This window comes from Denticeps clupeoides, chromosome 1 (genome assembly GCF_900700375.1).
Source record: "Denticeps clupeoides chromosome 1, fDenClu1.1, whole genome shotgun sequence".
Classification (NCBI taxonomy): domain Eukaryota; kingdom Metazoa; phylum Chordata; class Actinopteri; order Clupeiformes; family Denticipitidae; genus Denticeps; species Denticeps clupeoides.
This window is the reverse complement of record NC_041707.1, coordinates 10,277,042-10,302,396: the sequence shown is the minus strand read 5'-3', so window position 1 is coordinate 10,302,396 and position 25,355 is coordinate 10,277,042. Positions and strand designations below refer to the sequence as shown.

Genomic DNA, 25,355 nt, shown 5'->3' with positions numbered 1-25,355 from the left:
TGAGGGGACTGAATGTAAAATAACATTGTAACATTTTTAACATTTTTAAAGTGTTTATTTGTATGTGGTGCAGAAAATAAGTATTTAGCACTAGTATTATCCTTCATTTGTTAACTGTATTAATGGCACCTTGAAACAGTCTGACTCCAACCTCCACCATGGCTATGACCAGAGAGCTGTTTAAGGACATCAGGGATAAGATTGTACACAACACACTTGGTGAGAAGAGATCAACTGTTGGAGCAATTATTAAAAAAATGAATAACTAACCATCTTCCTTGACCTGAGGCTTAATGCAAGATATCACCTTGTGGGGTACAAATGATCTTGAGAACTGTGAGGAAACAGCCAAGAACTATATCGGGGGGAACTGGTCAGTGATCTGAAGAGAGCTGGGACCACTAACAAATATGCAACCATGCAACCATGAAAGCCGCCTGGGGAGCAGTGTGTGGGGACAGTGCTCAGTGGCACCTCAATGGCACCTTGGCGGAACGGGATTCTGCTTCCCTACGTGCTAGGCCACCACTGACCCGGCAACCACTGTCTGGAGTCAGCACATGTCCAGGCCTGTCTTAAATTTGCCAGAGACCATCTGGATGATCCAGATGAGGATTGGGAGAATATCATGCAGTCAGATGAGACCAAAACAGAACTCATGTTTGGAGGGGGAAAAATGCTGAAGAGTTGCATCCCAAGAACACCATACCCACTGTTAAGCATGGGGGTGGAAACATTATGATTTGGGGCTGCTGGGGAAGTCAAAGTCTTGAGTTTAAAAATGAGCTAATTACTGTTATGATGAATATATTTCAGCTGCCAACATATTATTCAATCTTAACTGATGCAGGGAATACCTTCATGCCAGAACACGAAAGCATTTATACAAGCACTATGTTAACTTGGGAAAGATTGGGACCTTCTGTACAAACCCATGGAGGCAATATTATGATTGCCTTGCTTCAGTTGCTTCAGTTAGTCAGGTTATGTAGCAATAAAATAAAGATCACTGACATACTTGCCCGGACATACCTTTTGTTTCCTGAGATCATTTCAAGATTCCAGTGTCGGGATTGGCCAAGACAAAGTAGTAGCCTAGTAGCCTAATGGGTAACACACTTGCCTATGAACCACAAGACCCACGTTCAAATCCCACTCACTACTATTGTTTCCTTGAGCAAGACACTTAACTCTAAGTTGCTCCAGGGGACTGTCACTGTAACTACTGATTGTAAGTCACTCTGGATAAGGGTGTTTGATAAATGCTGTAAATGAGTCCTGACCTTTATCCTATTGAAGATCTTTGGGATGTGCTGCTGAGGATTTCATGCCTCTCCTATCATTAACACAAAATGGACAAAGAATTATAGCATTTTGGACTAAAATAAATGTGTGACAATGCATTAATTTGTCAAAACAATGACACTTCAAATGGCCCATTGTTACTGTTGTATGATGGGATGTTGCAGGGCCATGACGTTTCTGCAGCTTTGTCTTGCGTAGAGGTTCATCACCTCCATTCTCCATATCTTTGTCGGGTTGCCTTCCCCATAGCAAGAGGTGTGAATGGCCAATACCCCGAGTTGTCTTTGCCCTTGTCTGCGACACCCATCAAGGTCGTGACAGGACAGAGACAACAAATTCTAATTGGTCTGTGGCAACTTTAAGGATTTTCTCTTGGCACTTTTTTTTCCTTTCCATCGGGAACTGGGCCTTCCAGTTTCTGGGCCTTTATCTTCTCTTTGTGTTTCTCCTTGCTTTTTCTTTCTCTTTTTCTATCAATTTATCCTTTCCTTTATTTTGGGTTTTCTGTGACATTGGTACCTTTTTTTACATACAATATGTACTGCAATAATAATCTACTGGTGTTAATAAATTTGAAACTGTTCATCCTTTTAACCTCTATTGTGCGATGCCTTTTTCTGCCATGTAAAATCAGGTTGAAGTGGTTTTAATACAGTGCTTTTGTGTAGAGAGAGTGTTTATACTCCTCCTTTTTTACACTGTATTTATGCCAGTGTGCATGTTTTAAGTCTGAAAGAAGTATAGTCAAGTATACTCTTCAGATTTGGACTAGAATGTGTATAGGGAATGTGAGATAGAGTGTTATCCACACCCAAACGTGGTAGGCAAATACACTTCCAGTTTGCTAAGTGATATCACACCCAGTTGCAGTGGGGGAGTATATTTAGTGTGGCTGTGGGGGAAGTGATGAAAACCCTGGGGTGGTTGTCATCTTTCAGCTGCAGTTTGCTCTTTGAGTGTGTGTGTGTGTGTGTGTGTGTGTGTGTGTGCATTTATGTGCATGTTTTGAGAGCTTTCTCTCTGCCTGAGTCAGCTCCTGCTTTAGCGACAGTAATTGAACTCTATTGTACTCCTTAAGTAAAGCTTCGCTTGAAAAAGAAGGGCATTGCTGGCAGATCCAGTAATAAGCCTGTGTTTCTTGGTACACTGTGTGAGGATGACTGCAGGAGCCATAGAAACTAACCCCTCTGACCCATAAAATATGCAGTACTGTACACACCAAAATGACGATTTTGAGAAAATCATTCTTTAGAATTACCATTCGTTCTGTCATGAGTCACATGTGAAAACCATGTGACCAACCACAAGCAAAAAATGGCTAAACCTAAAAAAAAAATGTAGGATGCTCGTTTGTAAGCTTGGTACATTTTATATATGTTAAATCAGGGTTTTGGTTTCTATAAAAGTTTAAATAAAACCTTGGGGTTTGGGGTCTAATGAGTTCTCATATTTGGGGTCTCAGGAGTTCTCATATTTGACCCCCAGGTGCCTCAGGATGAGTGGGGAGGGTACCCCGGTGGTAATAAGGATGAGGAGATCCCGTGTCGGAGGATGCGCAGCAGCAGCTACGTGAAGGCCATGGGGGATGAGGACAGTGGCGAGTCAGATTCCAGCCCCAAAAGCTCGCCGCAGAAGAGCATTCGCTCAAACGCCCTCGTCAAATCTGTCCTGCAGAGGCAACTCTCCGACTCCCAAAGGTGGGCCCATAACCCATCAACACTACACCTCATCCACTGACATGTCCACCCACCTGGACCATGGCATTAGCACTGATGTAACTAGGTAGCCTTTATTATTAAAGTGAGATGAATAAATGTAAAGAAAAACAGAAAATAATTGGTCCCATAAGTGTTCTATAGTCTCTACTTGTTTATTATAGCATGAAATTTATTTTTTAAGGTTATCGTTCTGCTAGAAGATGTCCCAGGTGTCCTCCTTCAAAGTTCTGTTATGCAGAAAGCAATGCATCTGGTCTCTTAGAACGCTCAGAACCCACCACCAAAGCTTCTTGCTGATGGGTTCTCGAGTGCATTCTCACAAAAGTAGGGATGCAGTCTTTGAAAACTGGTCTCCACTTAGCTTTTCCCTCATAACAAATATAAGTGATTCAAATGTTGTATGTAGTTTATGACACTATAATTTTGTAGCCCAGTGAAATGTGAAAGGTCCACAGGGGGTGAAAACGCTATTGTCTGTGTTAATATGTGCTTAGTCAGTGTTCCATTGAAACATGGATTGGATATTCAACCACATCTTGCATGCTACAGAAAACAGTATTTCTGTGCAATAATTGCACTGTTTGATGCAGCTTTCCTCCTAAAACACCAGTTTTATCTCACACTGAAAAGCAATCACCATGTTACTCCACAGTTTTCTGCATCAAGTAGTGAACCTCAAATGTAGCTCTTTGTTGAAATTCAGAAAATGTTTGAGGCTGCCTAGTGTTATTCAATACCAGCATGGAATATCCACTGAAGCCAAGTGGCAAATTAATACCATGAACCTGGCAGTCAGATTTGTACTCAGAAGTCAAACTTTGATTGAATGCGTCAGAATTCTTATTTGAACAAGCTTCCCCAACCTCGAGTGCGTAATATAAAATGATTTGCTTTTCTGCAGCTTACTAAAAGGCATCTTGTGCGTGATGTTGTTCCTGGTTAAAAAAAGACTGAAAAAAAAAGATCATTCAAATGTATGGCTACAGAACCACACCACAGTTAAATTAACCCCAATATGCTTGGTACAAACAAAAAAATGGGCAAACAAATCAGCAAAAATCCCAAATAACACAGTGCCTATTACAGTTAACTGTATTTTGAAGGTCTACATGTGTGCAAAGATGTCTTGTTCTTCTTTTTTTTTTTTTTTTGCTGTGACCTCATATAGCTGTACTACCATATAGTCACTACCATCACCCATTCACAACTCATACTGCTGAGAAACTGCAGACACAAACTTTTTAGACATATATGTCCTTAAACCAAAACTAATACATTTATTAACAAAATATAACATGCATTTTCAAACATAAACATGAATCATGCAGTGGATATTGATTTTATTTTTGTTTTATCTAAAACTTTATGCTAAATAATGCATTTACTTAAAAGCTTTTGGAAATCTGAATGGAAACAATTGTCTAGATTTGATTTCGATCAGGAGAACATGTCCTGAATATTAAAATATTTAATGCTCTGCCATGGTCTCCCTTGAATATAAAATTAGTGATATATATTTTTTTATAATAAATGCATTATAATACAACTACTACTGCTACTACCACCGGCATCAATAACAACAACACCAATAATAACAATAATAATAATTTATTGTCATTGTTATCTGTAGTTTTCAAGCTCTGTGTATTAGCCCTTAGATGAATGAGTGCTTGTCCTAAATTGTTCCAACCATTGTTTTTTTTTTAATAGATCCAGCAGCAACTGATTCCTCTTTTTATTTTGTTCTTTGCTGGTGTTTGATTCAAGTTACCACTTTTTTTGTGGTGTACTGGAATGCATCTTGGGTGTGATGTTATTCCCGGTTCATCTTTGTGTCGCATTAATTATGACATTTCAAAATGGACTCACATTCTATTTAGGTTTAGTACGTTGTAGATAACCCATAATGAAAATACAATGATTCATAGTTAGAGATGATAATTGAGTAATGAAAACAGACTCATGAATTCTCTTCTAGAAAATTGCATATGCTTGTACACTTCAGACATCAATATGAAAACTGTCCACAGAAAGATATTGGCAGAAATGCCCTGTGTTCAACCACCATGAAGCAGAATTGTCTCCATATTACACCATACAGCTGAGTGACACCTGACAGGAAGGCTTTCGCTGTACCATGGCACACTGAGCTTGTTTGGGTTAGACTGGATTGAGCTTGAAGACAGCATATGCTGTGGCAATATGTTTTTCCCTGACTCCTCTTGATTTTATAGCCCAGGGGAATTCAGACAAATTTGACAGCCAAGGTTTGAGAGCTAATAGCGTTAAAGTGGAAATAACCTTCAGTTCATGTCACACGTTGCGGTGGTTGACAGGGTGGTTCACTGTTCTCACCAAAAAAAGAATACATTGCGGCGCAGGGGCCCTGTCCTCTGATTTGGACTGCCCACAATGCACTGCTTTATTGAGAGGAGTGACATCACTAATAATTTCAATTAATAATCATTTCCATCCTTGCTGCCTTGACTCTGATAAATGAACTGAGAAGTACCAGTCTTAAGAGGTGCCAAAAAGAGCTACCAAATCTGTTTAATGAACATGTTAATGGTGAGAAGGTGCATGTGGCAAAACAATGTGAGTTTGATGAATCAGAAATTGTGTGAAAGAGTAAACTTCCTTTTTTTCTTTCAGAAAACCCTTTCAGCATTCAAATCAATCTATGCTATTGTTAAGGAGCGTTAAATAAATAGCTGTCGCTTTGAACTGTGACAGTACTTGTGAGTAGCACTCGTAATTAATCACAATTAGCAGGCGTTAAGCATGATTTAACCACTAAGATGGTATAAGGCAATTATTCACACTAATCACATGCCTTATGTATGCTCGTTCCTTAGATCCAAGGTCAAAGTGCACTGCAATAAATTCTAGACTTATTCTAGACTGTATCTTTAATGTAATTTTTACCTATATTACTTTTATTTATTTGATAACCCTAGTTTAAATGTGCGTCTGCTGTATTGTTCCAAACATTATCTTGCTGTACTTGTTAGTGACAATAAAGGCCTCTTAATAACCAGGAGCCAAAGATTCTGCAATGTGGATTATTATGTATAGAACAAAAATTGTTGCCAATCATGCCATGTGGTGCACCCTGTTTTATTGCATGCTTATCATGTTTTATTATGTTTCATTTTCACATGTTTTTATTTATTATCATCTGCATTTTTTACATTAGAGACTTTTTTCATATTTGCCAATAACGTGATAGTCACAGAGATTATGAATTAAAGATACAAATGCCTATTAATAAGCCTAATACGTTTGTGGACTGTATAGCTGAAATAGCCCAGTGGGCTGGCTAATGGTTTTGATTATGCAATGTTTCTCCTGAATTTTTTATCTGCAGTTAATTTGTGTTCATATATATTCTTTATATTGCCTTGTGGAATGGGTTATCTGATAACAGTAGTTATAGTGTTTTTTTGTTAGTGGCCTTCCTGAAGATAACGCATGCTCGATAACAATAAAATAGCCTGTTTGTTCTTTTTTCTTTGCAATGCAATGAAATAGCTTGGGTGCTGATCTGCGGAGAAGGGTGGAGCAGAGCTGTAGCAGGATAGCACTTCTGTTCTTTTGCATGTGGTGCCCACTGAGTGGACCGCTCTCTTTCTCTCTCTCTCTCTGACAGGTTGATGATCACAGAGCACTTTAATATGTCTAAGTGACTTTGAAAGCCTTTCCAGCATCCGTATTTACTGACTGCTTCCTGTGCTCTCTTTTCCAGGACAGAGCCAAACCTCACTGTTCATTATGCCATGCCTGTCTGATGAAAGACATGCAGAGAACACTGTTTCTGTTCTGTTGCCCTGCAGCCATATATTTTTCCAAATGTTACATTCGCTGCATAACGTTTGCCATAAATGTATTTAAGCACCTTAGTATTTGATTTAATTATCATTTTGTCTGTGTTAGTGTCAAATGTTTTGGTGAATATATAATTATCTTTGCAACTAAAATACTGACATTAAGTTCCATAAGGATGAAAAAGGTCCTTTTAAAAGCCAGTGGCAATTACATCATGCCTTTTGTGATAGCTGGCATTCTGTTTATAACACTTTAAATTTTGGCAGTATGATGAAAATTTATCTTGCCTGGTATTTTATGTATCTATATTTTGTTCGTATTATTTATTTATTTAATATTTACTGTCTTTCATGTAAAAACAGCAATGGTAATCTGGTATTTAAAGGGTTAGTTTGCATTTATTATCAGTACTGAAACTTGAACTGAGCTAAAACAGAAAATACTATATTATGATATTATATTAGTCATTTTAAGAAGGGGGGTATTTTTTTTTCGCCTCAAAGACTTTGCAAGGTGAAGAGTACATCTTCATTTTTTCATTAACTGAAATAGAGTTTGATATTTGAGTTCGAGTTAAAGATGCAAAATACTATTTTAAACATTTTTCTATGTCTTCTGCTTCCTATTGTCCTTTGCCTTTGTGTCTTGAAACATGACTTCTCTTTCTCCCACTGTGGTGGAAGTCAGCGCTATGACTTTGTCTCTGCATGGCTTTTGTTTAACGGCCGAGGAAGAACAAGTCCCTTTTCACAGTGATCATGAAAGGGAAGAGGGTTATATTAGACTGCCATCATTATGCCCTTAAATGTTAGACAACAATGGCAGTGCGGTGGTCTTTTGCAAATCAGCTGCTCTGGACGTGATGAAGTCCTTTTTGGCTGGAATTGCCTTCAGGTCACACAAAAGACTGTGCAGAAGATTAAACCTACATGGAGAATTTTTGTCCTTAGGTGACATTTTAACCTGATGAATGGCCATCTTAATCACAGTTTTATCATTTAATTCAGCAGTCACATTCATTTGAACTCGGGTTACAAATTAGGGTTTGAGATATATGTAAGATATATAGACTGAAATATATACATTTGGAAAAAAATTTCTGAAGATATTTTTCTGGTAAGTTCTGAATGATGATATTTTTCTTATGATTAAATATTTGTATCCTGATGGGAATGCTGTCTTCCAAGATGAAAATCGAGTAAATCATATAGGGCACTATTTTCAAATGGGAGCTAAGCATCAATAACGCATAATGATTTTTATAAAAAACATCATCCACAATAACAACACACTAGTTACTATCTCCTCTTCAAAATACAGATAAATGCCCATGTGTTTTACTTGTTTTATCTATTTATGCAATTTGTGAGGATGTATTTGTCCTTACATAAGTGAACAAGCACTGCACTTAGCACCAGTTTGAAAATAGTGCCCATGATCTCAACCATACTCAGCACCGATGGGAGATTTTATCTTAGACAGCATCTGAACAACCATCATTAAAATACCTATTAAGGGCATATCTTTTGGCAGAATTTGATTAACTAGATGGGCAAAGCCCAGATCATTTGTTTTTCCTTTCATTTGTCTTGCATGTGTAAATGGATCACTGTAATACATTTCCATCTAATTATGAAATGTCGGCCTCCGTAAAAGAATCGTCCAGCACTTTCTGTCTATTTTTGTGTTGCGTGGCTATGCTATTTATGAGCATCATCCTCCATTCCCATACATCCGCCAACAACTGCAGCTCGCTCATGTAGCAGTTGACAGTACATTGTGAGTCACAGATGAAAAACCAGCAATGTTTGCTCCACCACAACCTCAAAAAGCAAACATTTCTTTCTGCCCAGACATAGGAAGAGTTACAGTGACAAGCAGAACGCATAGCCAGTCAGTCACCGTTTGTATACTGTAACGACGTGTCTTTTCTTTATCTACAGCTCTTATCGTTTGGATAAAATGAACAGTGACGTGTTAAACTACATCACCAATTTTGCTGCCGATATAAGGTGAATACAAGCACGCATATACGGCGCCACCCCTGCTGTCCTTCGTCATGTTACAATTGTCTGGGTTCAGAGCCATCTGACACACACCAAAAACGTAGCCAATGTGGGGTCAGGTCACAAAGGGCAACATCTGACTACCATCTGCCAAGCTGTTTAGTGGCATAGCTAACATTTAAAGAAATATTATGGTGATTTTTCTGGTGATCACTGATATTAACTTTACAGTAAGTGTGAAGTTAATGCTGTAAAATGTCCAATGATTAAAGTTTAATGCCATGGATTGTATATGTCATCACTATTCTGGGGAAACAAACCAAACAAACAAATAATGTTTAACCCTAATATGACTAATAAATCACCAAATTATTTCTTTAAGAAATAGAATGACTGGAATGACTCACAAACAGTCTACAAAATGTAAAAAAAACATCACAAATTAATTCACCAAAACATACATTACACAAAACATACAAATCATTGTACTGCGTACCACTGAGGGATTGCCATCTCTTCAGGCTTCTTTCGGCCCCTTTTCCCTCACCACCCCACCGAGTGGAGGTTTGCCTTCAGATGCATTGACATATGGACACATGGTGCTCTTATAGAACTGCTGGCTTGCTAACTAGCTCCTTATTTGCATTTTTCTTCATTTCCCTGAATTGATTGGGTGTTTCAGCACGACGGCCAATCGAATTGCCATTTTGAGGACACTGTTGCACACATCAGTGTCTACGTTAAAGTGCTCACCTAGGGCTGTAGGACCTGTGTGCCCTAACAGAACAGCCGTTGGTGCGCTCCTGTTATAAATGCTAATTATTGTTATATGTAGTTCCTAGTATGATGGCATGTCAGACGTGTCTCCTTTGATTTTTTTTTTATTAGGTTTGGAAACATCCAACTGCTTCGCTGACCTCTGCCTAATAATCTCTTTGTTCTTTTTTCGTCTGTACTTGTGTGTCTGTTGGACTCCCTCGCCATCATTTTCTCTCTCTACCTCTGTCTCTCCCCCTCTCTTTCTTCTCTCCTTTCAATGTTTAGTCAAAGCTACCATTTGCAAGCCACAAGAGACATACATCCTAGCATTAGACTGGACCCGTCGACCAACTATAACTCCCCCAAGTTCCGTTCCAGGAACCAGAGCTACATGCGAGCAGTGAGCACCCTCAGCCAGGCAAGCTGCGTCAGTCAGGTGGGTGCTGTGCCTTTATAAATGACACATGCAAAATGTCACAGTTTTTTTTGTGTAATACAGATTTTTTTTGATTCACTGAGCATTATCCCTTATGCGTTAAAAATATATAATTTATACCACAGTTACAATTGATCTGTTAACATAGTACAACACTCTGTCTTATTGCTTTATTGCATTTTGAGCTGCTTGTGTATTTATGTGGTCATATGCATTATTGGTGCAATTTAGCCCTGGAACATTGCTGAGGTGGGTATATGGACCATTTTGATGCAATCCCTGAATGTCAGCTGCGGTGGATACAAAATTTTTTCTGTGTTTTCAGTCCACAGTGTGTTTGCTTGAGCCATGTAGCCTGCAAACCACACAGTATGTGGGGCAACCCACAAGCCATTAATAAATATTGACTGTGTAATTATATCAATTCATATATGCCTTGGACATATGCCTTCAGGACATAAGAAATTTGCAATTCCTGACACCCAATTAAAACAGTTCAATTGTTTCCAATCCAATCAATCTCTAGTGTCTTAGTGTCAATGCACATGTAAACCTTTATATCAGACTGAAAGCTGCCTTGATTCCTTAAACTGATTAATATTTGGAACAGAATTTTTTTACTTCTTGGATATGGAATTTATAATTAATTGGAGTAATCTGCATGAGTACTTGATTATGGTGTATATTGGTACTTTTGTTGTTTGCATTGTGCAAAGGGTCCAGACAATAATCACACAACTTTATATGAATTTAAAACAATCTTTATAAAAGGTGAGATTTCAGAATATAACACGAGGTAGGTTGAATGCATTGGCCTTTGAAGAGCCTTCACCACCCAGTGCCTTGTTCTCACCCACTTTGTGTATCCTATGTCATTACCTGATAACAACTTTTGCAAGGGATCAAGATGGCAATCTCAGATTTTTATGATTGACTAATGGGGATTTTGTGATGAGAGGATAACCATTGAACTGGTCATATCACTCAATCACCAGATGCATATCTCAGGGATCTCTTTTTAGATTACCACCTAATTTTCACTTTAGATCCAGAAAGGGATGTGGTCTGCTATATATATATATATATATATATATATATATATTGCCCTGCTCTGTTTTGTCTTAGGTGAGTGAGACAGAGATCAATGGCCAGTTTGAATCGGTGTGTGAGTCCGTCTTTAGCGAAGTCGAATCTCAAGCCATGGAGGCCCTGGATTTGCCTGGTTGTTTCCGCACAAGAAGCCACAGCTACCTGCGTGCAATTCAAGCCGGATATTCCCAGGATGACGATTGTGTCCCCTCCATGACATCTTCCACAGTCACCTCCACCATAAGATCCACAACAGGTAACTCCTCTTTTTACACTGGTTTTGAGGAACTTGCAGGGTAAAGTAGTGCACATGGACAACAATTGTTTTGAAATTGTTTGTTATGTAATGACATTTAGAATTCTCACGAGTGCATATTTAATAACCTAGGACAATGTAAAATGAATACTGAATATTAAGTTCACAAATATATGTCAATGATCCAAATTCATAGTAACTCCAGTGTTGTGCTTTGTGTTTGCTGCATTCGTCTGCTTTCTAATCAATTGGCAGAATGATGGCTTAATTCTGAAATTCTGAGTGCTTTTTACCAAACATCCAGGGTTTGAGATGTGGTGAAAAATGCTGAGCTGACTATACTGGTCATGTGCTCTCGGTGCCTTTTTTTTGTTTCATGGCTGCTGTGTGTGCCAGTGTGTTTTGCATGATAAGCATGTGAGTTGCATTGAGAATATAACTGTGCTCTCATTGGTATTTCATTTCTTGTCTGGAAACAATCTGTGTTTTATTAAGGACTTAGGCTATGAACCCTATTGAATTAGCATTGTACCGTACAAATTTGAAGCATACACCTCAAAAATGTCCTCAGATTAAGGGAATGTTTTTTTCTCAGTAGTGTGTGGGTATGTTCACATGTAGCTGTGTGTGTGTGTGTGTGTGTGTGTGTGTGTGCTTGTCATGGATTTACTCCATTTTCAGCCTCAGTTGAGAAAGGAAGTTGGCCAGTGGAGGGGGAGCGAGACAATACCATATATCCCCCACCCCCTGCCCACAGGGGGCTCAGATGAATGCCAGTCACTCAGTGTGATTCTGAATTATTTGGTTCCCCTCCGAGAAGTGCGAGAGGTCCTTTGACTTCCCACAGTGTCCGCTCTAATAAACTCTGCTTGCTGTCATTTTATAGGCCAATTTGTTAAAATCGGCTGCGCTAAGAAAGTATGCGTATCCGCAGTGTCCACTTAGGGGTGGGAGATTTCGGGTGGGGCCACCTGGACAGCCTGGAAAGGTAGACTAAACTTTTCATGTTTCAACATGCATTTGCACTGCCTTCTCAATGAAATATTCACCTTGTTTCTTTGTATGATTATTGCTCATGGTATGTTTGGCACATTTAAGGATAAAGTTAAATGAACCCATATAGCTGATTATGAGCCTCCTGGTATTATCAGGGCATGCTCTGCCATGCCATACTTAAATAATGGATTCTTTTCTTTCTTTTCTCTTTTATTCACAGTTCACAAGTTATCAATCTTTCCAAGTTGTAAATCTTTCATGAAGCATCATAAAACACAATCAGTATGCATCCTGTATTATACACCATAGTTGCCAAAAGTGAAAACCCTCCTTGCTTCTGTGCCAACAGAGGGGGAATAGCTGGCTCTGTATTCTGATGTCTGGTATACAGGTCATATTGGACCTAATATGTTCAATAGGGTTCATACCTCTTCAGGGTGCCAAAGGGATTTTTTTGCATTTGCTTCTCTCTGATGCACAAAGTACAGACCTCCTGTTGCCATAGAGGTTCGGTTATATCCTTTAAGGTCTGGCATTTTGACTTCTTTGTCTCTTTAGGCAAAAAAGCTAGCAGGAGCCCTTTGCTTTGTGCTTTTAATGGGAGGAGATGTATTAGCAATGAAATGTTTCAGTGAGAAGGCAGTATGAATTCTTATTAAATAACAATACATAATGCAAGCTTATGTGAGTCAAAATGAGGTTATGTTCCTTTGTTTGGCCTAGTCATTTTCTATATCAATGTCGAAAAATACTGCAATTAGCTTCTGGCCCATAGCATATGTTTGCACAATGCTTTTTATAACCTCAAGAATTGTAAAATGACTACATATTTTTAATGAATGCATTTACATGCACTATAAATGAATAAAAAAGTACGTATTTTGACTCACATATGCTTGCCACCTGAACACAATCTCTCCAGCTGTCCCCACCTGTGGGCGTATCTACACCCGTGTGTTTATATTTGTCTTCCAGAGGGGAATGATGTGCTGGAAGGCACTAGTTTGCTTAATGAGGACAATTTACCAGACGACGGGGCAGAAATAACCTCTGTACCCTTGAAGGATGTGGGCTGTTCCATGAGAAGAGTGGATGATCGCAGCCAACGTGATGTGGTCCACCCCACCGTCACAGCCACCACATTGCCCTCCATGTCCCCAGCCAGCAGAAACATTAGCACCATTCCCCCAGCTGTTCAGACAAGCGTCCAAGAGACAGCTGACCTTGCACTGGCTCTGAGCCAGCAATGGCGGGAGGATGTGTCAGCCATGCGGCGGGAGCTGGCTGAGCTCAGGCGGGACATCTGTGGTGAGCTGAGGGCCTTCAACAGCAACTTCTCTAGCTTCACGCAACGCTACAATACCTGGTCCCCACACTGGGCAAGGGAGGCCCATCATTCCACTGCTCAAGTCTCTGTTAGCACCCAGGCAACTAGCAAGGGCCTGGTGAGACAAAATACAGCGGACGCAGCAGTAAACTGCCCCTCTCCGGTGGATCCCACCATTCTAAAATCACCGACCCCTGAACCCATGTATCCCAATGTTCTTCAGGTGCCCGGTCCAGCTTTCATGGGATCAAACGTTCTGAACCAACGAGTTAGAGAATTCACAGCTCCAGCATCAGCTGACCTCATTTCTGAAACTAAAGTTTCATTGGAGCTATACAATCTAGAGTCGCTAACTCCTCTACACTCTCCTTTGACTTTCTGCTTGGATTCAACTGGTCCAGAACCTGTGTACCCATCTTCAGAAGCTAGAGATTCAAATTCTGATTGCCCTTCTGACCTCCCCTATTCCATATACTACCCAAGGCAGTCAGTCATAGAACCTTCTGACACAGTCTTGTCAGTCCTTTGTAGTACAGAACCTTTGTCCCCATCAATCTCAGACCAAGAGTATTTAGAGCAAGTGGAAACAAGCCTACCATATTCTCTGGAAGACCTGAGCTTCCCAGATCCACCACCCCCAGTGACCTTAGACTTTGACTTGTTGTACATGCCAGAAACAGACTTAGAAAGCCTAAGTCCCCCAGAGCCCATTGCATTTGACTCGTTCTCCTATACAGAAGAATTTCCTCCTAGTGAAACTGCCACAGAGTGGTCAGAGCCTCCAGACCATATGAACATATGTTCACCTGAGCCAAAATCTTTTAGCCCAGCAAACGTCCTCCAAGGACCACACATGGCTTTCAGCTGCACAGAAACATCAGCTCCGGGTTTGCCGGTTATGTACCTCACAGATTCAGAAACTCTTCATCGTGCTGTGCTGTGCTCTATAGAACCTGAAACACTAGACATCACTACTCAGTCTCAAGATGACGATAGTCTTGATTCTGTGTTCATTGACCCACCTGAAGGTGAACCCATCGATCTTGCCTCAATCTCACCATCAGATCTTGAAGCCCTTGACCAAGATGTCATTGACTCAGAAGAACCTCAGACAGGCTGTCTTGGCACCCCAAAATCTGAACTACCAAATGTAGTATGTTTTTTTTCCATAGATCAAAACATCTCAGTGGAATGTCCCTTAGAATGTCACCCTCCAGAGCTGCAGGAAACCACCAATGTCCCTGTTAAGGCTTGGCTATTTGAGGAGCTGGTCAGTTCTCCATCATGTAGTGATTTTATGTGGATTAGGTGGCAGAGGAGGTCCCATGGCCTGAGCCCCTTGAGAAGAAGTGCAAGCCTGGAGTTATGGCACAGGAAGTTCTCCAACAATTCACAGATGTCTTACATGTCCTTGTCACTTTAAATATACCTCTGGGAGTAAAGGGAAGTATTTACCTAAGAAGGTGTATATACATATGTGTGTGTATATACAGTATATATACACACACACTGTAATTGTCTGTGTGCCCGTGGTATGTGTGTTCGAGTGTGTGTGTATGTGTTTGTGTGTGAACACATGAGTACGACTTATTAAAAACAAAAAGCTTATGGGATGTTTTGAAACTGAAACTACATTAGAGACTACCTACAAGACATTGTGTCACTGTGAGACACGGGACGATTGAACTGTTAATGCTTACTTTTAATAACGACTCCCTACAGCAACACAAATGTTGCTGTTTCTGCATCTGACTGTGGCACCCATTCATCCAAAGATATATATTTCACTCATATATTTGAAGAATGTTTATTTTTGACAATTTGGGGGTCTTGAAGGAGAATTTGTCTGGTCTATCAGCCACATAGTAATGTAGTTCCAACCGAGTAGCAGTGTGTTCAGGCTGCTTTCCTTGAAAACGTTCATTTTGAAAAAAGCACTCATTCCTCGAGGAAGCCGACAATCAGACATTTTTACCTCAGACATTTGATGCACATACTGTACTGAATGTACTATTGCAACCAACACCTACAGTGGAAGAGGAGGATCTCCAAAGACTGCCTTTAGCGTACTATGATCCTCTGAATTTTTTTCCCCCTCAAATTGCTTTTTATAAATCTTTTTTTTTTCTCTGAATGTGGATTGCTTTAATGAAACCCAGCAGAATCATGAGATCCTTTTCTAAGACTAAACCGGTCTTGAGATGTTCATGTTCCAAAAGTCATCAGAAAAAGATTTAAATCTTAAGCCTTGCTATAAATATTAAGGTTAATTTATTACTGTAATGCAAGATGTTGTATGCATGCTCCTGACGTTCTTTGTGACCTTTTGAATAAATTGGATTTCAAATCCACGTACACACACACACACACACACACACACACACACACACACACAGATATACATACCCCTGAATAGTCAGTAACACTGTGTTTGTTGTTTAAAATAATCAAAGCTCTTTGCACCCCAGTCCCATTTCCCTGTCATCCTATATGCACTGTGAAGTATGCACATCATAGGAAATCTGGGATTCTGTTATACATGTACACACACACACACACACACACACACACACACGCACAGATGCACAGACATATAGTACAGGCCAAAGGTTTGGACACACCTTCTCATTCAATGTCTTTTTTTATTTTCATGACCATTTACATTGGTAGATTCTCACTGAAGGCATCAAAACTATGAATGAACACATGTGGAGTTATGTACTTAACAAAAAGTGGAGACCTGTCCTCCACAGTCACCAGACCTGAACCCAATCGAGATGGTTTGGGGTGAGTTTGACCGCAGAGTGAAGGCAAAGGGGCCAACAAGTGCTAAACACCTCTGGGAACTCCTTCAAGACTGTTGGAAAATCATTTCAGGTGACGACCTCTTGAAGCTCATCGAGAGAATGCCAAGAGTGTGCAAAGCAGTAATCAGAGCGGCTATTTTGAAGAAACTAGAATATTTCACCTTTTTTGTTAAGTACATGACTCCAGCCCGACCGACCCCACGCCTGTCATGGCTGCCCACTGCTCACTAAGGTTGATGGTTAAAAGCAGAGGACACATTTCATTGTGAATGAGAAGGTGTGTCCAAACCTTTGGCCTTTACTGTACACACACACACACACACACACACACATACATTCTCTCAAAGGACATTTGACCGACCACAGCTGTTATAACAGGAACAATGACCTGCCCTGTGTTATACCTAATAGACACAAACAACTTTTGTTCTGAGGAAAACCCTCACTGGCTGGAAATATAATTACCCTCGATTCTCACTCAGGCACTTAACTGTCGTGCTCTGTATCACTTTATGACCCCACTCAACAGAACATCTCAAAGAAGGGTTGTTGTGTAGAAAAAAAAGGCAGGTGCTATTGGATAACTGTTGATGCCACTGATTGAATGTTCATCTGAAGTACCTTTGGAAGAAGTCGTTTGGTAACAATTTGTAAGTTTGGTGCAATATTTTATTTTTTTATTTTCATTTTTTACATTTTTCAGCACCCAGTTCCCTTCTGTTCAAACCTATGGAAAAAGTGTGGGGAATTTTTCTTGTTTGTTGTATGCAATAAATTTGTCTTTGCTGATTGATATGGAACTAATATAAATGTATGGTTAGTGAAAAATAGGTCTAATTTTTGTATTGTCAATGCAATGGAGGAATTGCAGTCAGTTTACTGAGATCTTGCTCTTTCCACTTACCGAACATTTTGAACCCGACTCTCAAATCTGGCAGATTTAATTGGGCCATGCACATTTTTGCTGAGGGAACTGGATGTTTAAAATGCCAACAGCCCGCCTTCAAAGTGACGAGACGACTTGTGCTCTCTGTGGTCAGTAGCACTATGAAGAGCACTTGTTCTGTCCAGTACGATAAGCTGTGTTAACCGTTGTCTGTATGTTTTGCTGCTAATCCATGGTGTGCCTTGTATAGGCTTGTGGTTTTCATAATCTGTTAATATTTTCTTTTTTTTTGCATCCTCATGAACAAAACAGAAAATGTTTCATGACAAAGTTGTATATTTTTATGATGTATGAGATTTTTAGGAATGTTGCACTTATAAGAGGCTGTATAATTCAGCTTTGATCCAGACAGACTGAATTCAGTGAAGCCTCTCTTGGAAACTCAGCCCCCATGTTTCATGGACACCTAACACTAATTGTTAAGATGCTCTGCAATTATTTTAGAAATGGATGCCTTTGCCCGGCAGTTTCTTTTGATTAAACTGTAAAAAAAAAGGACTCTGCAATCATCTGGAAGGTTTAGAATTGACAGTGCACAAGCATGGTTCTTGTAATCTTTGGACCGATTGCTATTCAATTTATTTATTCTGAAGACTGCAGACACTCTATCTCAGCCTATGGAGCTGAATGTCATTCTGTAAGTCCAGTCCCCGAGATCGTGACCACTCGGGAAAGAGTAGCTTCAAACTGATGGGTAAATTGTGTTTTTTCCGTCATTGACCATTTGATACAATGTCTGCATTACAGCAGTCGGTGCAGTTTTCCCATTTCTTTTGAAAAGAGACCATGAGATATATAAACTCTCTCAACCTGGGTACATCACTCTTGCTAATGGACATGGTCAGAGTATTTATTCACAGGTCACACGATACTAAGGTGAAAAGAACATCAGCTGTGAAAAGTCCTACTGTCACGTCCATGCGGGCATGACGCGGCGGGTGAACGTAGAGGAGGACGTGGAGTGACGAGGAATGGAGGACGCTTTCACCTGACATCACGGAACAGGGGTTTAATGGTGAATCACAAGACAGGGGAGACATCCGAGACGTAGACACTGGTGAACACGGAACATAACTTCAAAGACCTGACAGCGGACAGAAACGAACAGGGCAGCTTTATACAATTAACACAGGTGAAAACGATTAGGGAACATTACACAGGACAACAATGAAACTCCGGTCCGGATCCTGATCCTGACCCGGACCGGAGTAACCCCCATTTCGGACCGGATCCTGACAGAATCCCCCCTTTTATGGCACGACACCTGGCGGGCCAAATGGAGCAGTCCATGAAGGAGGGGGGAAAAGTCCATACACAGTCTGAATGGTTCGAGTGGACAGGAGGAATCGAACGGAATCGATTCGAGTGAACCAGGATAGAAAAGATGAGCAGAGATGAATGATTAATGACTGAATGAATGAATGGTCCGGTATTCACGATGGACGAGCGGCGGTTCTCCAGCGCAGACGGCTTTGGGCCAGTGTGGTACCGGCACCTCGTCCGCATGCGTCCGCCGCTCCCAGTCAGTCTCCGGCTCGCCCCGCTGAATGGCCGCTCCTCACCTTCAACGCCGCCAGACACGGGACTGAGAGGCAGGGGTCGGGACCCTGCTGAAAATGAAGCCATGGAAGGCCAGGGACAAGGAAGCTGGCGGCGTCCTCCCGGCGAGTCGCGGCTCCTCCGATCAGCGGGGCTGCGTCAGGTGGCGTCCAAATGTCGGTCAGGTCTTTCTGTCACGTCCATGCGGGCATGACGCGGCGGGTGAACGTAGAGGAGGACGTGGAGTGACGAGGAATGGAGGACGCTTTCACCTGACATCACGGAACAGGGGTTTAATGGTGAATCACAAGACAGGGGAGACATCCGAGACGTAGACACTGGTGAACACGGAACATAACTTCAAAGACCTGACAGCGGACAGAAACGAACAGGGCAGCTTTATACAATTAACACAGGTGAAAACGATTAGGGAACATTACACAGGACAACAATGAAACTCCGGTCCGGATCCTGATCCTGACCCGGACCGGAGTAACCCCCATTTCGGACCGGATCCTGACACCTACAGACCTAATGTCCCAAACATCACCACAATGATTTCCTATCCATGACAGCCCATGTTGAAAGAGCTTGACATGTAGCTGTGTCCAGTGCCCAGTATTCTTGTATTACTTCTTCCTAAGCAGATGCAGTTATCACCAATCCCACAAAACAAGCAATTAGAACATATTCTTCTCCAGAAACATTTTAGGTGATCCAGAATGCCTCTGTAAATGCTCTCATGCTACAATGTAACCTGCTGGTACCTCTTTGTTTAGGTGGTGGTCCTCAGTGGGAGTCAACCATGTAGGACCTCTTTCTTCACCTTGAGGGCCTTCCCTATTACCACAGCCTTAGGTTGGCATCAGAAAAGCATCTAGAAAATACAAAAACTAGCTGCTTTTCCTCCTTATATGTGTCTTAATTTTCTTCTGGATTGGAGCTAACATCATTTTGGCTAGGTTAAGGCACTAAAATGTTTAATAAAATACATCTCCTGCATCCTGGAAATGCTGATTTTCAATGTTTAACTCTGGAATGAAACTAAAACCATCCCCAGTATATTTAAACCTGGTCAACTTTACATGACTGGGCACATTCCCCACCAGTGAAGTCGTTCCAAGAGGCTGTTCACAATTCAATTGTTCAAGATTTTGTTCAAGACAAAAATGTATAATAACTTAGTACATATGTAGCTTTTTACATTATTGCATTTTGTCTGTTGAGTTGGTTTAATCTAATTTCCTTGTGAGGTGTAAAATATGCATATTGGTCTTTGAAGCACTTATGACACTGTTCCAAATGCTAATTGAAAAGTAATCATAGCGAGCTGCCTGATGTATTAGATAGCCTTTAACAACACCTCTGAGTTCTGCTAAGTAGCCACTGAGCTTTTTTTTCTGTATAGAGTTTTGTGTGTTTGTATTTGAACCATAAGCATTTAAAAGATGTATGTACTCACAGCTCTGTAAGAGCTGGTCTGGGTTGTACGACTGTAGCACCTCCTAACTGCTTTACTCTCTTTCTGTTTTATGTTTAAATGCATTATTTAAATATTTGCTCTTTCATTTAAAATGAAGTTTAAAACAGGGTTCGTTTTTCAGAAGAGGTTCTGTCTAAAATGAATCTGAATAACAGGCCTGCTATGCTCCGTTGTTTGAGAGCAAGAGAGTTCATTCTGTGGATGCATTGCCTTACCCTTTTTTATGTCCATTAAAAACTGGGATGCCTGTCTTTGGATCTCTTCCATGGGTCCTGTTGAGGGGGCTAAAGTTGATGACCGAATCATGTGCTAAGTGCTCGGCACATTTTTACACTGGGCCCGACAGGGAAGGAGAGTCAACAGCTTTTTGCTGAGCAAAATATATATATATATAATCATCCAGCAGTGACACTACAAAAAGAACTCATATAGAGTTGCACCATAAACACAAAGACATAATGTGCATTGATATTTGATATATATTTACATGAATCTCAGAATGAATCTAAGAATCTCAGGTTAGTACTGCAATTCAATGTACATTATATTTAGGTCATGTGACCCTTAGCTACACAGTGATTTATTGCTTTACGGTATTATGAGTTTTGCGTCAGTAAGTACGTTAGTAATTGATCAGGTTTTTAGCCACTTTTCATCCTCTATGAATAAGATGCTGTGCTTGGTTACGCTTCATTTAGGTCACATGGCTGATAATGACATGCAGACAGTCCTAACAAGACTGGGAAGAGAAGAAGATAAAAATATTTTTTTTCTTGTTCTGCATTAATTACATCAGCATAATTGCAACGTCACAGTCAAATGGTTTGTAAATGTGATCATCTAATTAAACTGAGGTGGGAAAACCATTGCGTTGATGTAATAAATGGCGTCTCCTTGTTGCAGGAATCCAGTTCCGTCTCCCATCCTCCGGCAGCATGGACCGACCGTCTCAGCAGCCTCCAGGTACAGTTTCATAGTCAAGATTTACATGGTCTGTTTGTTTCAATCTCACATAAGTATAATTAACACATGTTTATTAATCTAGTTATGTCTTCACTCCCATTTAATTGCTACATTTGTATGCTGTTGTCACGTAATGGGACAGCCATGTTTATGTGTAAACTGACATAATTTGAAGAGTAAATGAAAGCTCTCTGAACACGAATGCTTTTTATCATACCCTGATCGTTGACAGACCCCTTAACATGCTTCATGGGCTGGACAAGGGTTCATGATTAATGAAATTGAGTGTGACAGTAGTCAATGGTCACTCTCATTTTCCCACCCTTAACAACCGCATTAAGATAAAAAAGAAGAATGCCGCATCCATGTTAATTAATATCCCCCTTCGCCAGGCTTGTCAGTTTGGATAATAGCTACCCCGAAATTTTGGGACGAGGCCTCATTTCAGTGCTTTCTCCTTGAGCTGCAGCGTACCGGAGCCTTATTGATTCATCAGGCACATGCTCTTATCTTGCTGCTAGATTGGAAAACTGCAGTGGAATGTGAAATGTCCTTCCAACCCCCTCCGCCATCTCTCCTCCATCAGTAGTCCCACCATCTCTTCCACTTCCCCCTCTCTCTTTACCCCACCCGCTTCTTTCGGCCTCTGCGCTATAGCGTATGTACACACAGTAGTCCGAAGTGGTTGGGGGTTGCCAAACCACATGACTAATGTCCTGTCACGCTCATAGACTCACATGGTAACCCTCCCACCTCAGATGTCCTGTGTCCCCCCTACTCTCTCTCGCTCTCTCTCTGGTCAGAAAAGCTTCTATTTTTAGTCTCCCAGGGTCCCGCCATCCATCTGCTCAGCCAGTGCCGCTCTATCATGCTCTTTTTTTCTTGTTTGAAACTGCTGGAGTTTGGGGACAGGATGTTAATATCACTCCCCGTGGCAGGTGCTGGAGAGGCTGTAAAGGTGGCCGTTCAGACACAGTCGAGGTCACAGCTCTGGCAGCACCACGGCTTTCCTTCATTACATAATTTACTGCGACGTAAAAAACACCTCTTGCCTTCTGTGCTCTGTTTATGTGCCTTCGCTAAAAATATCTGTTCTTGACCAAACTAAGTACCAAAGACAGTTCAAAGCTGCTAAACTCCAAGAAAATATACTGTGTGCAGTACGTTTTACTCTCTGGGAGAATTATGCAAGGGCAGTTGAAATTGACATCAACCTAAACACATTTTTTTGTTGCGTTGTATGTGGCAGATATGTGAATGATCCGTCATTATGCTCATCCCAGGATGCCAGAGCGGAGATGCCGCTATCCGTCAGTGGCCTCGGAATGGAATGGCGTCCTCATTATAATTTGCGGTCCAGCGGCTTCTCTTTTATGGGCTGCTAATCATCCAGCGTCTTGGCAGCGTGTTGGCCAGGAGTGATTTAGCTGCAGCTGCGCTGGACTGCCGCAGACAGCCACGCCGATGATAATGGAGGCCTTCGTCAACCTTGCCGCAGCTTCGTTTTGCATAGCCTTAAATGTGCGAAAAATGTCCCCATTAAAGCGTGACAATCTTAGAATCACATGTAATGTCCTCCACATCCTGGCTTTAGTGCCCAGTCCAGCCCCTTGATAGATGAAAAGATTTCCCGGCACCTGGATCGCTGCGATTACATCCACAGAGGTTTATCACGTCGCAGAGTCCTGTACGTTGCAGTGGTGCATGTTTGTTTTTATTGTTTCACCCCCTTTTATACATTTGGTGTGTGTTACCCCAGACAAACTGGGATGTCTCTGATTTTCTGAGGCCGGACACGTAGACTAAGAGGAACTAACTTATAAATCAAATTTTGATTCTTTGACTGTAAATGCAGTCCATTGGAAACGTATTCTCTGCTTTCATACATATTTCATCACACATTTTTATGTTCATCTGCCATTCACAAGCCCTTTGTTTTATGTGTATTGGGGGATGCTCTTTTATGCAGTGATCGTTCCATCTTTGCTCAGTTCATTTAACAAATGAGCACTCAGGAAAGAACTACTCAGCCAAGATGGGACAAGAGTTGCGAGAGTCGAGAGTTATGAGTCCCCTTTGCATGACTTGTTTAGTAATAATGTCTATTTTTGCCCTTTGTGCTGAATCATGCCGGTACTCCTCCTCCCTCCCACGGCCCTTTCTCACTTCGTCTGTCTCCATCCATCCCAGTTGTACTCTTTGCGCTGGACCCCTTCTCAGCTCTCATTCCCTCCTCCTAACTCTTTTGGAAGAGACGAAGGGCGCAAAATAACCTCTTTTAATTTCCAGCGGAAAACAAACAGCCTCATCATGCCTCCCGGGCCTCAGGGCAGAGCTCCGGCTTATTTATTCAGGCTGATTTGATAAGGGTGGCGAACTGCAGGAAGTCCTGTAATTGGGGTGACACATGCCACAACAGCTCATCATGCCAGTGTAACAACCCAGCTTAAATGTCATGGTGATTTCCTACCGAGAAGTTAGTCAGTGCCACATGCTCGCTGACGGTTGGAGGGATCTGAGTTCACATGTGACGTTTTTCAATATGAATGGCCTGGCTCTGCACGGCGTGACTCAGCTCAGCATTTTGACCAATCGCAGCCTGGTGTTTCACATGGCTTTCACACAGGTGTTTCTCTTAAAGTTGCATTTTAATCCAGTGATGTTCTAATGTATTATCCATAGTCAGATTTATACATGGCAGCATACAGTACTATTCAAAAGTCATAAGTACAAACCAGCGAAGACAAAATCACAGTTTATCCATGTCTGTCATGTCTCAGGGCGGCACAGAGAAGGAAGCTCAGAGTCGGAACATCAAGGTAAAAAGGGACTTTATTATAACACAAATCCACCCCCTCCTCAGAAGGCCCCCCTTCTGAAAAACGCTCCTTGCTGGACAAGTGGGCATGCTTGGAAAAGTCCATTGTGAACTGGACTGGCGCAGTTGGGTCAGGGATGTCCACCCTGGGGGTCTTCTTATCTGCAGCACTGCCATCTGAGGGATGAGAAGTAGGGGCCACATATGGACACATAACATGCACAGACACACACACACACACACAAAGACAGGCCCCACAGAGGGTCCTCAGGCTTCATGTGCCTCCTCCGGTGGTGGAGTCAGGAGCTGAGGTGACTAGTTCCTCTCACCCACTGGTCCCTGGCGCTGGTGTGGCAGGCTGGTGGCTTGCTGGCATGCCTGTCGTGACCTGCAGGGGGGTTAGACACCTCGCTACCAGTGGTGGTGGGCATGTGTAGCTGGATTTTGGCAGTAGCAAAATTGGTGCGACACTCCCAGGGCTGGCGCTCAAGCGCTCCTTGCTGGTGACTGCACTCACCGCGATTCCAGGTGCTCTTCCTCCATGCCCCTCTCTTCCTCTGCTTTCATCTTCTGTGCTTCAATGGATTTTGCTGGCAGCAACTTTGTCATGTCTCGGGGTGGCATGGGGTAGGAAGTGCAGAGTGAAGACATCACGGTAAATAGACTTTATTATTTATTAAAAAAAAATTAAACTGGTGTGATGGCCAAAAAGAACAGAAATGAATGAAAACTAACCCGAAGGCATGTGTCTAATGCAGCAGGAAACTGATTACCACAAACATAAAGTAAGACGTTAACAGAAGTCCACATTAATGTTGCTGCCATGACTGGTGGCTGTCTACGGTATTTAACAGGTTCTGATGACTCTTGCTCAATAGGAATCAGATAGGAGCCATCAGGACCTGCTAATCAGGTGCATGAGCCTGCTGTGAGCGCCCAGTGGCCTCTGGGCATGAGGATGTCAAACATTGATCAGATATTGTATTACCTAAACCATTTATTGCTGAAAATATATTTTTTTATATACAATGCCATTAAATGTATAGAGACAAGTGCTTTAAATCCATCATTGAAATCCCTTG

At 41.4% G+C, this 25,355-nt stretch overlaps 1 protein-coding gene across 5 annotated transcripts in view; it reads left to right on the top strand.

Annotated features, from left to right (window-relative positions):
- dlgap2a (discs, large (Drosophila) homolog-associated protein 2a) overlaps positions 1-25,355 on the top strand; it is a 140,961-nt gene that overhangs the window by 100,022 nt on the left and 15,584 nt on the right. For 4 of the 5 annotated variants that reach the window (XM_028970945.1, XM_028970982.1, XM_028970973.1 and 1 more), the window contains 5 exons: positions 2,791-3,002; positions 8,792-8,860; positions 9,899-10,049; positions 11,175-11,394; positions 21,396-21,455. In XM_028970945.1, coding sequence (XP_028826778.1) covers positions 2,791-3,002; positions 8,792-8,860; positions 9,899-10,049; positions 11,175-11,394; positions 21,396-21,455 — 712 coding nt within the window. The remainder of the gene's footprint in view (positions 1-2,790; positions 3,003-8,791; positions 8,861-9,898; positions 10,050-11,174; positions 11,395-21,395; positions 21,456-25,355) is intronic. The other variant, XM_028970954.1, reaches the window with a different exon arrangement.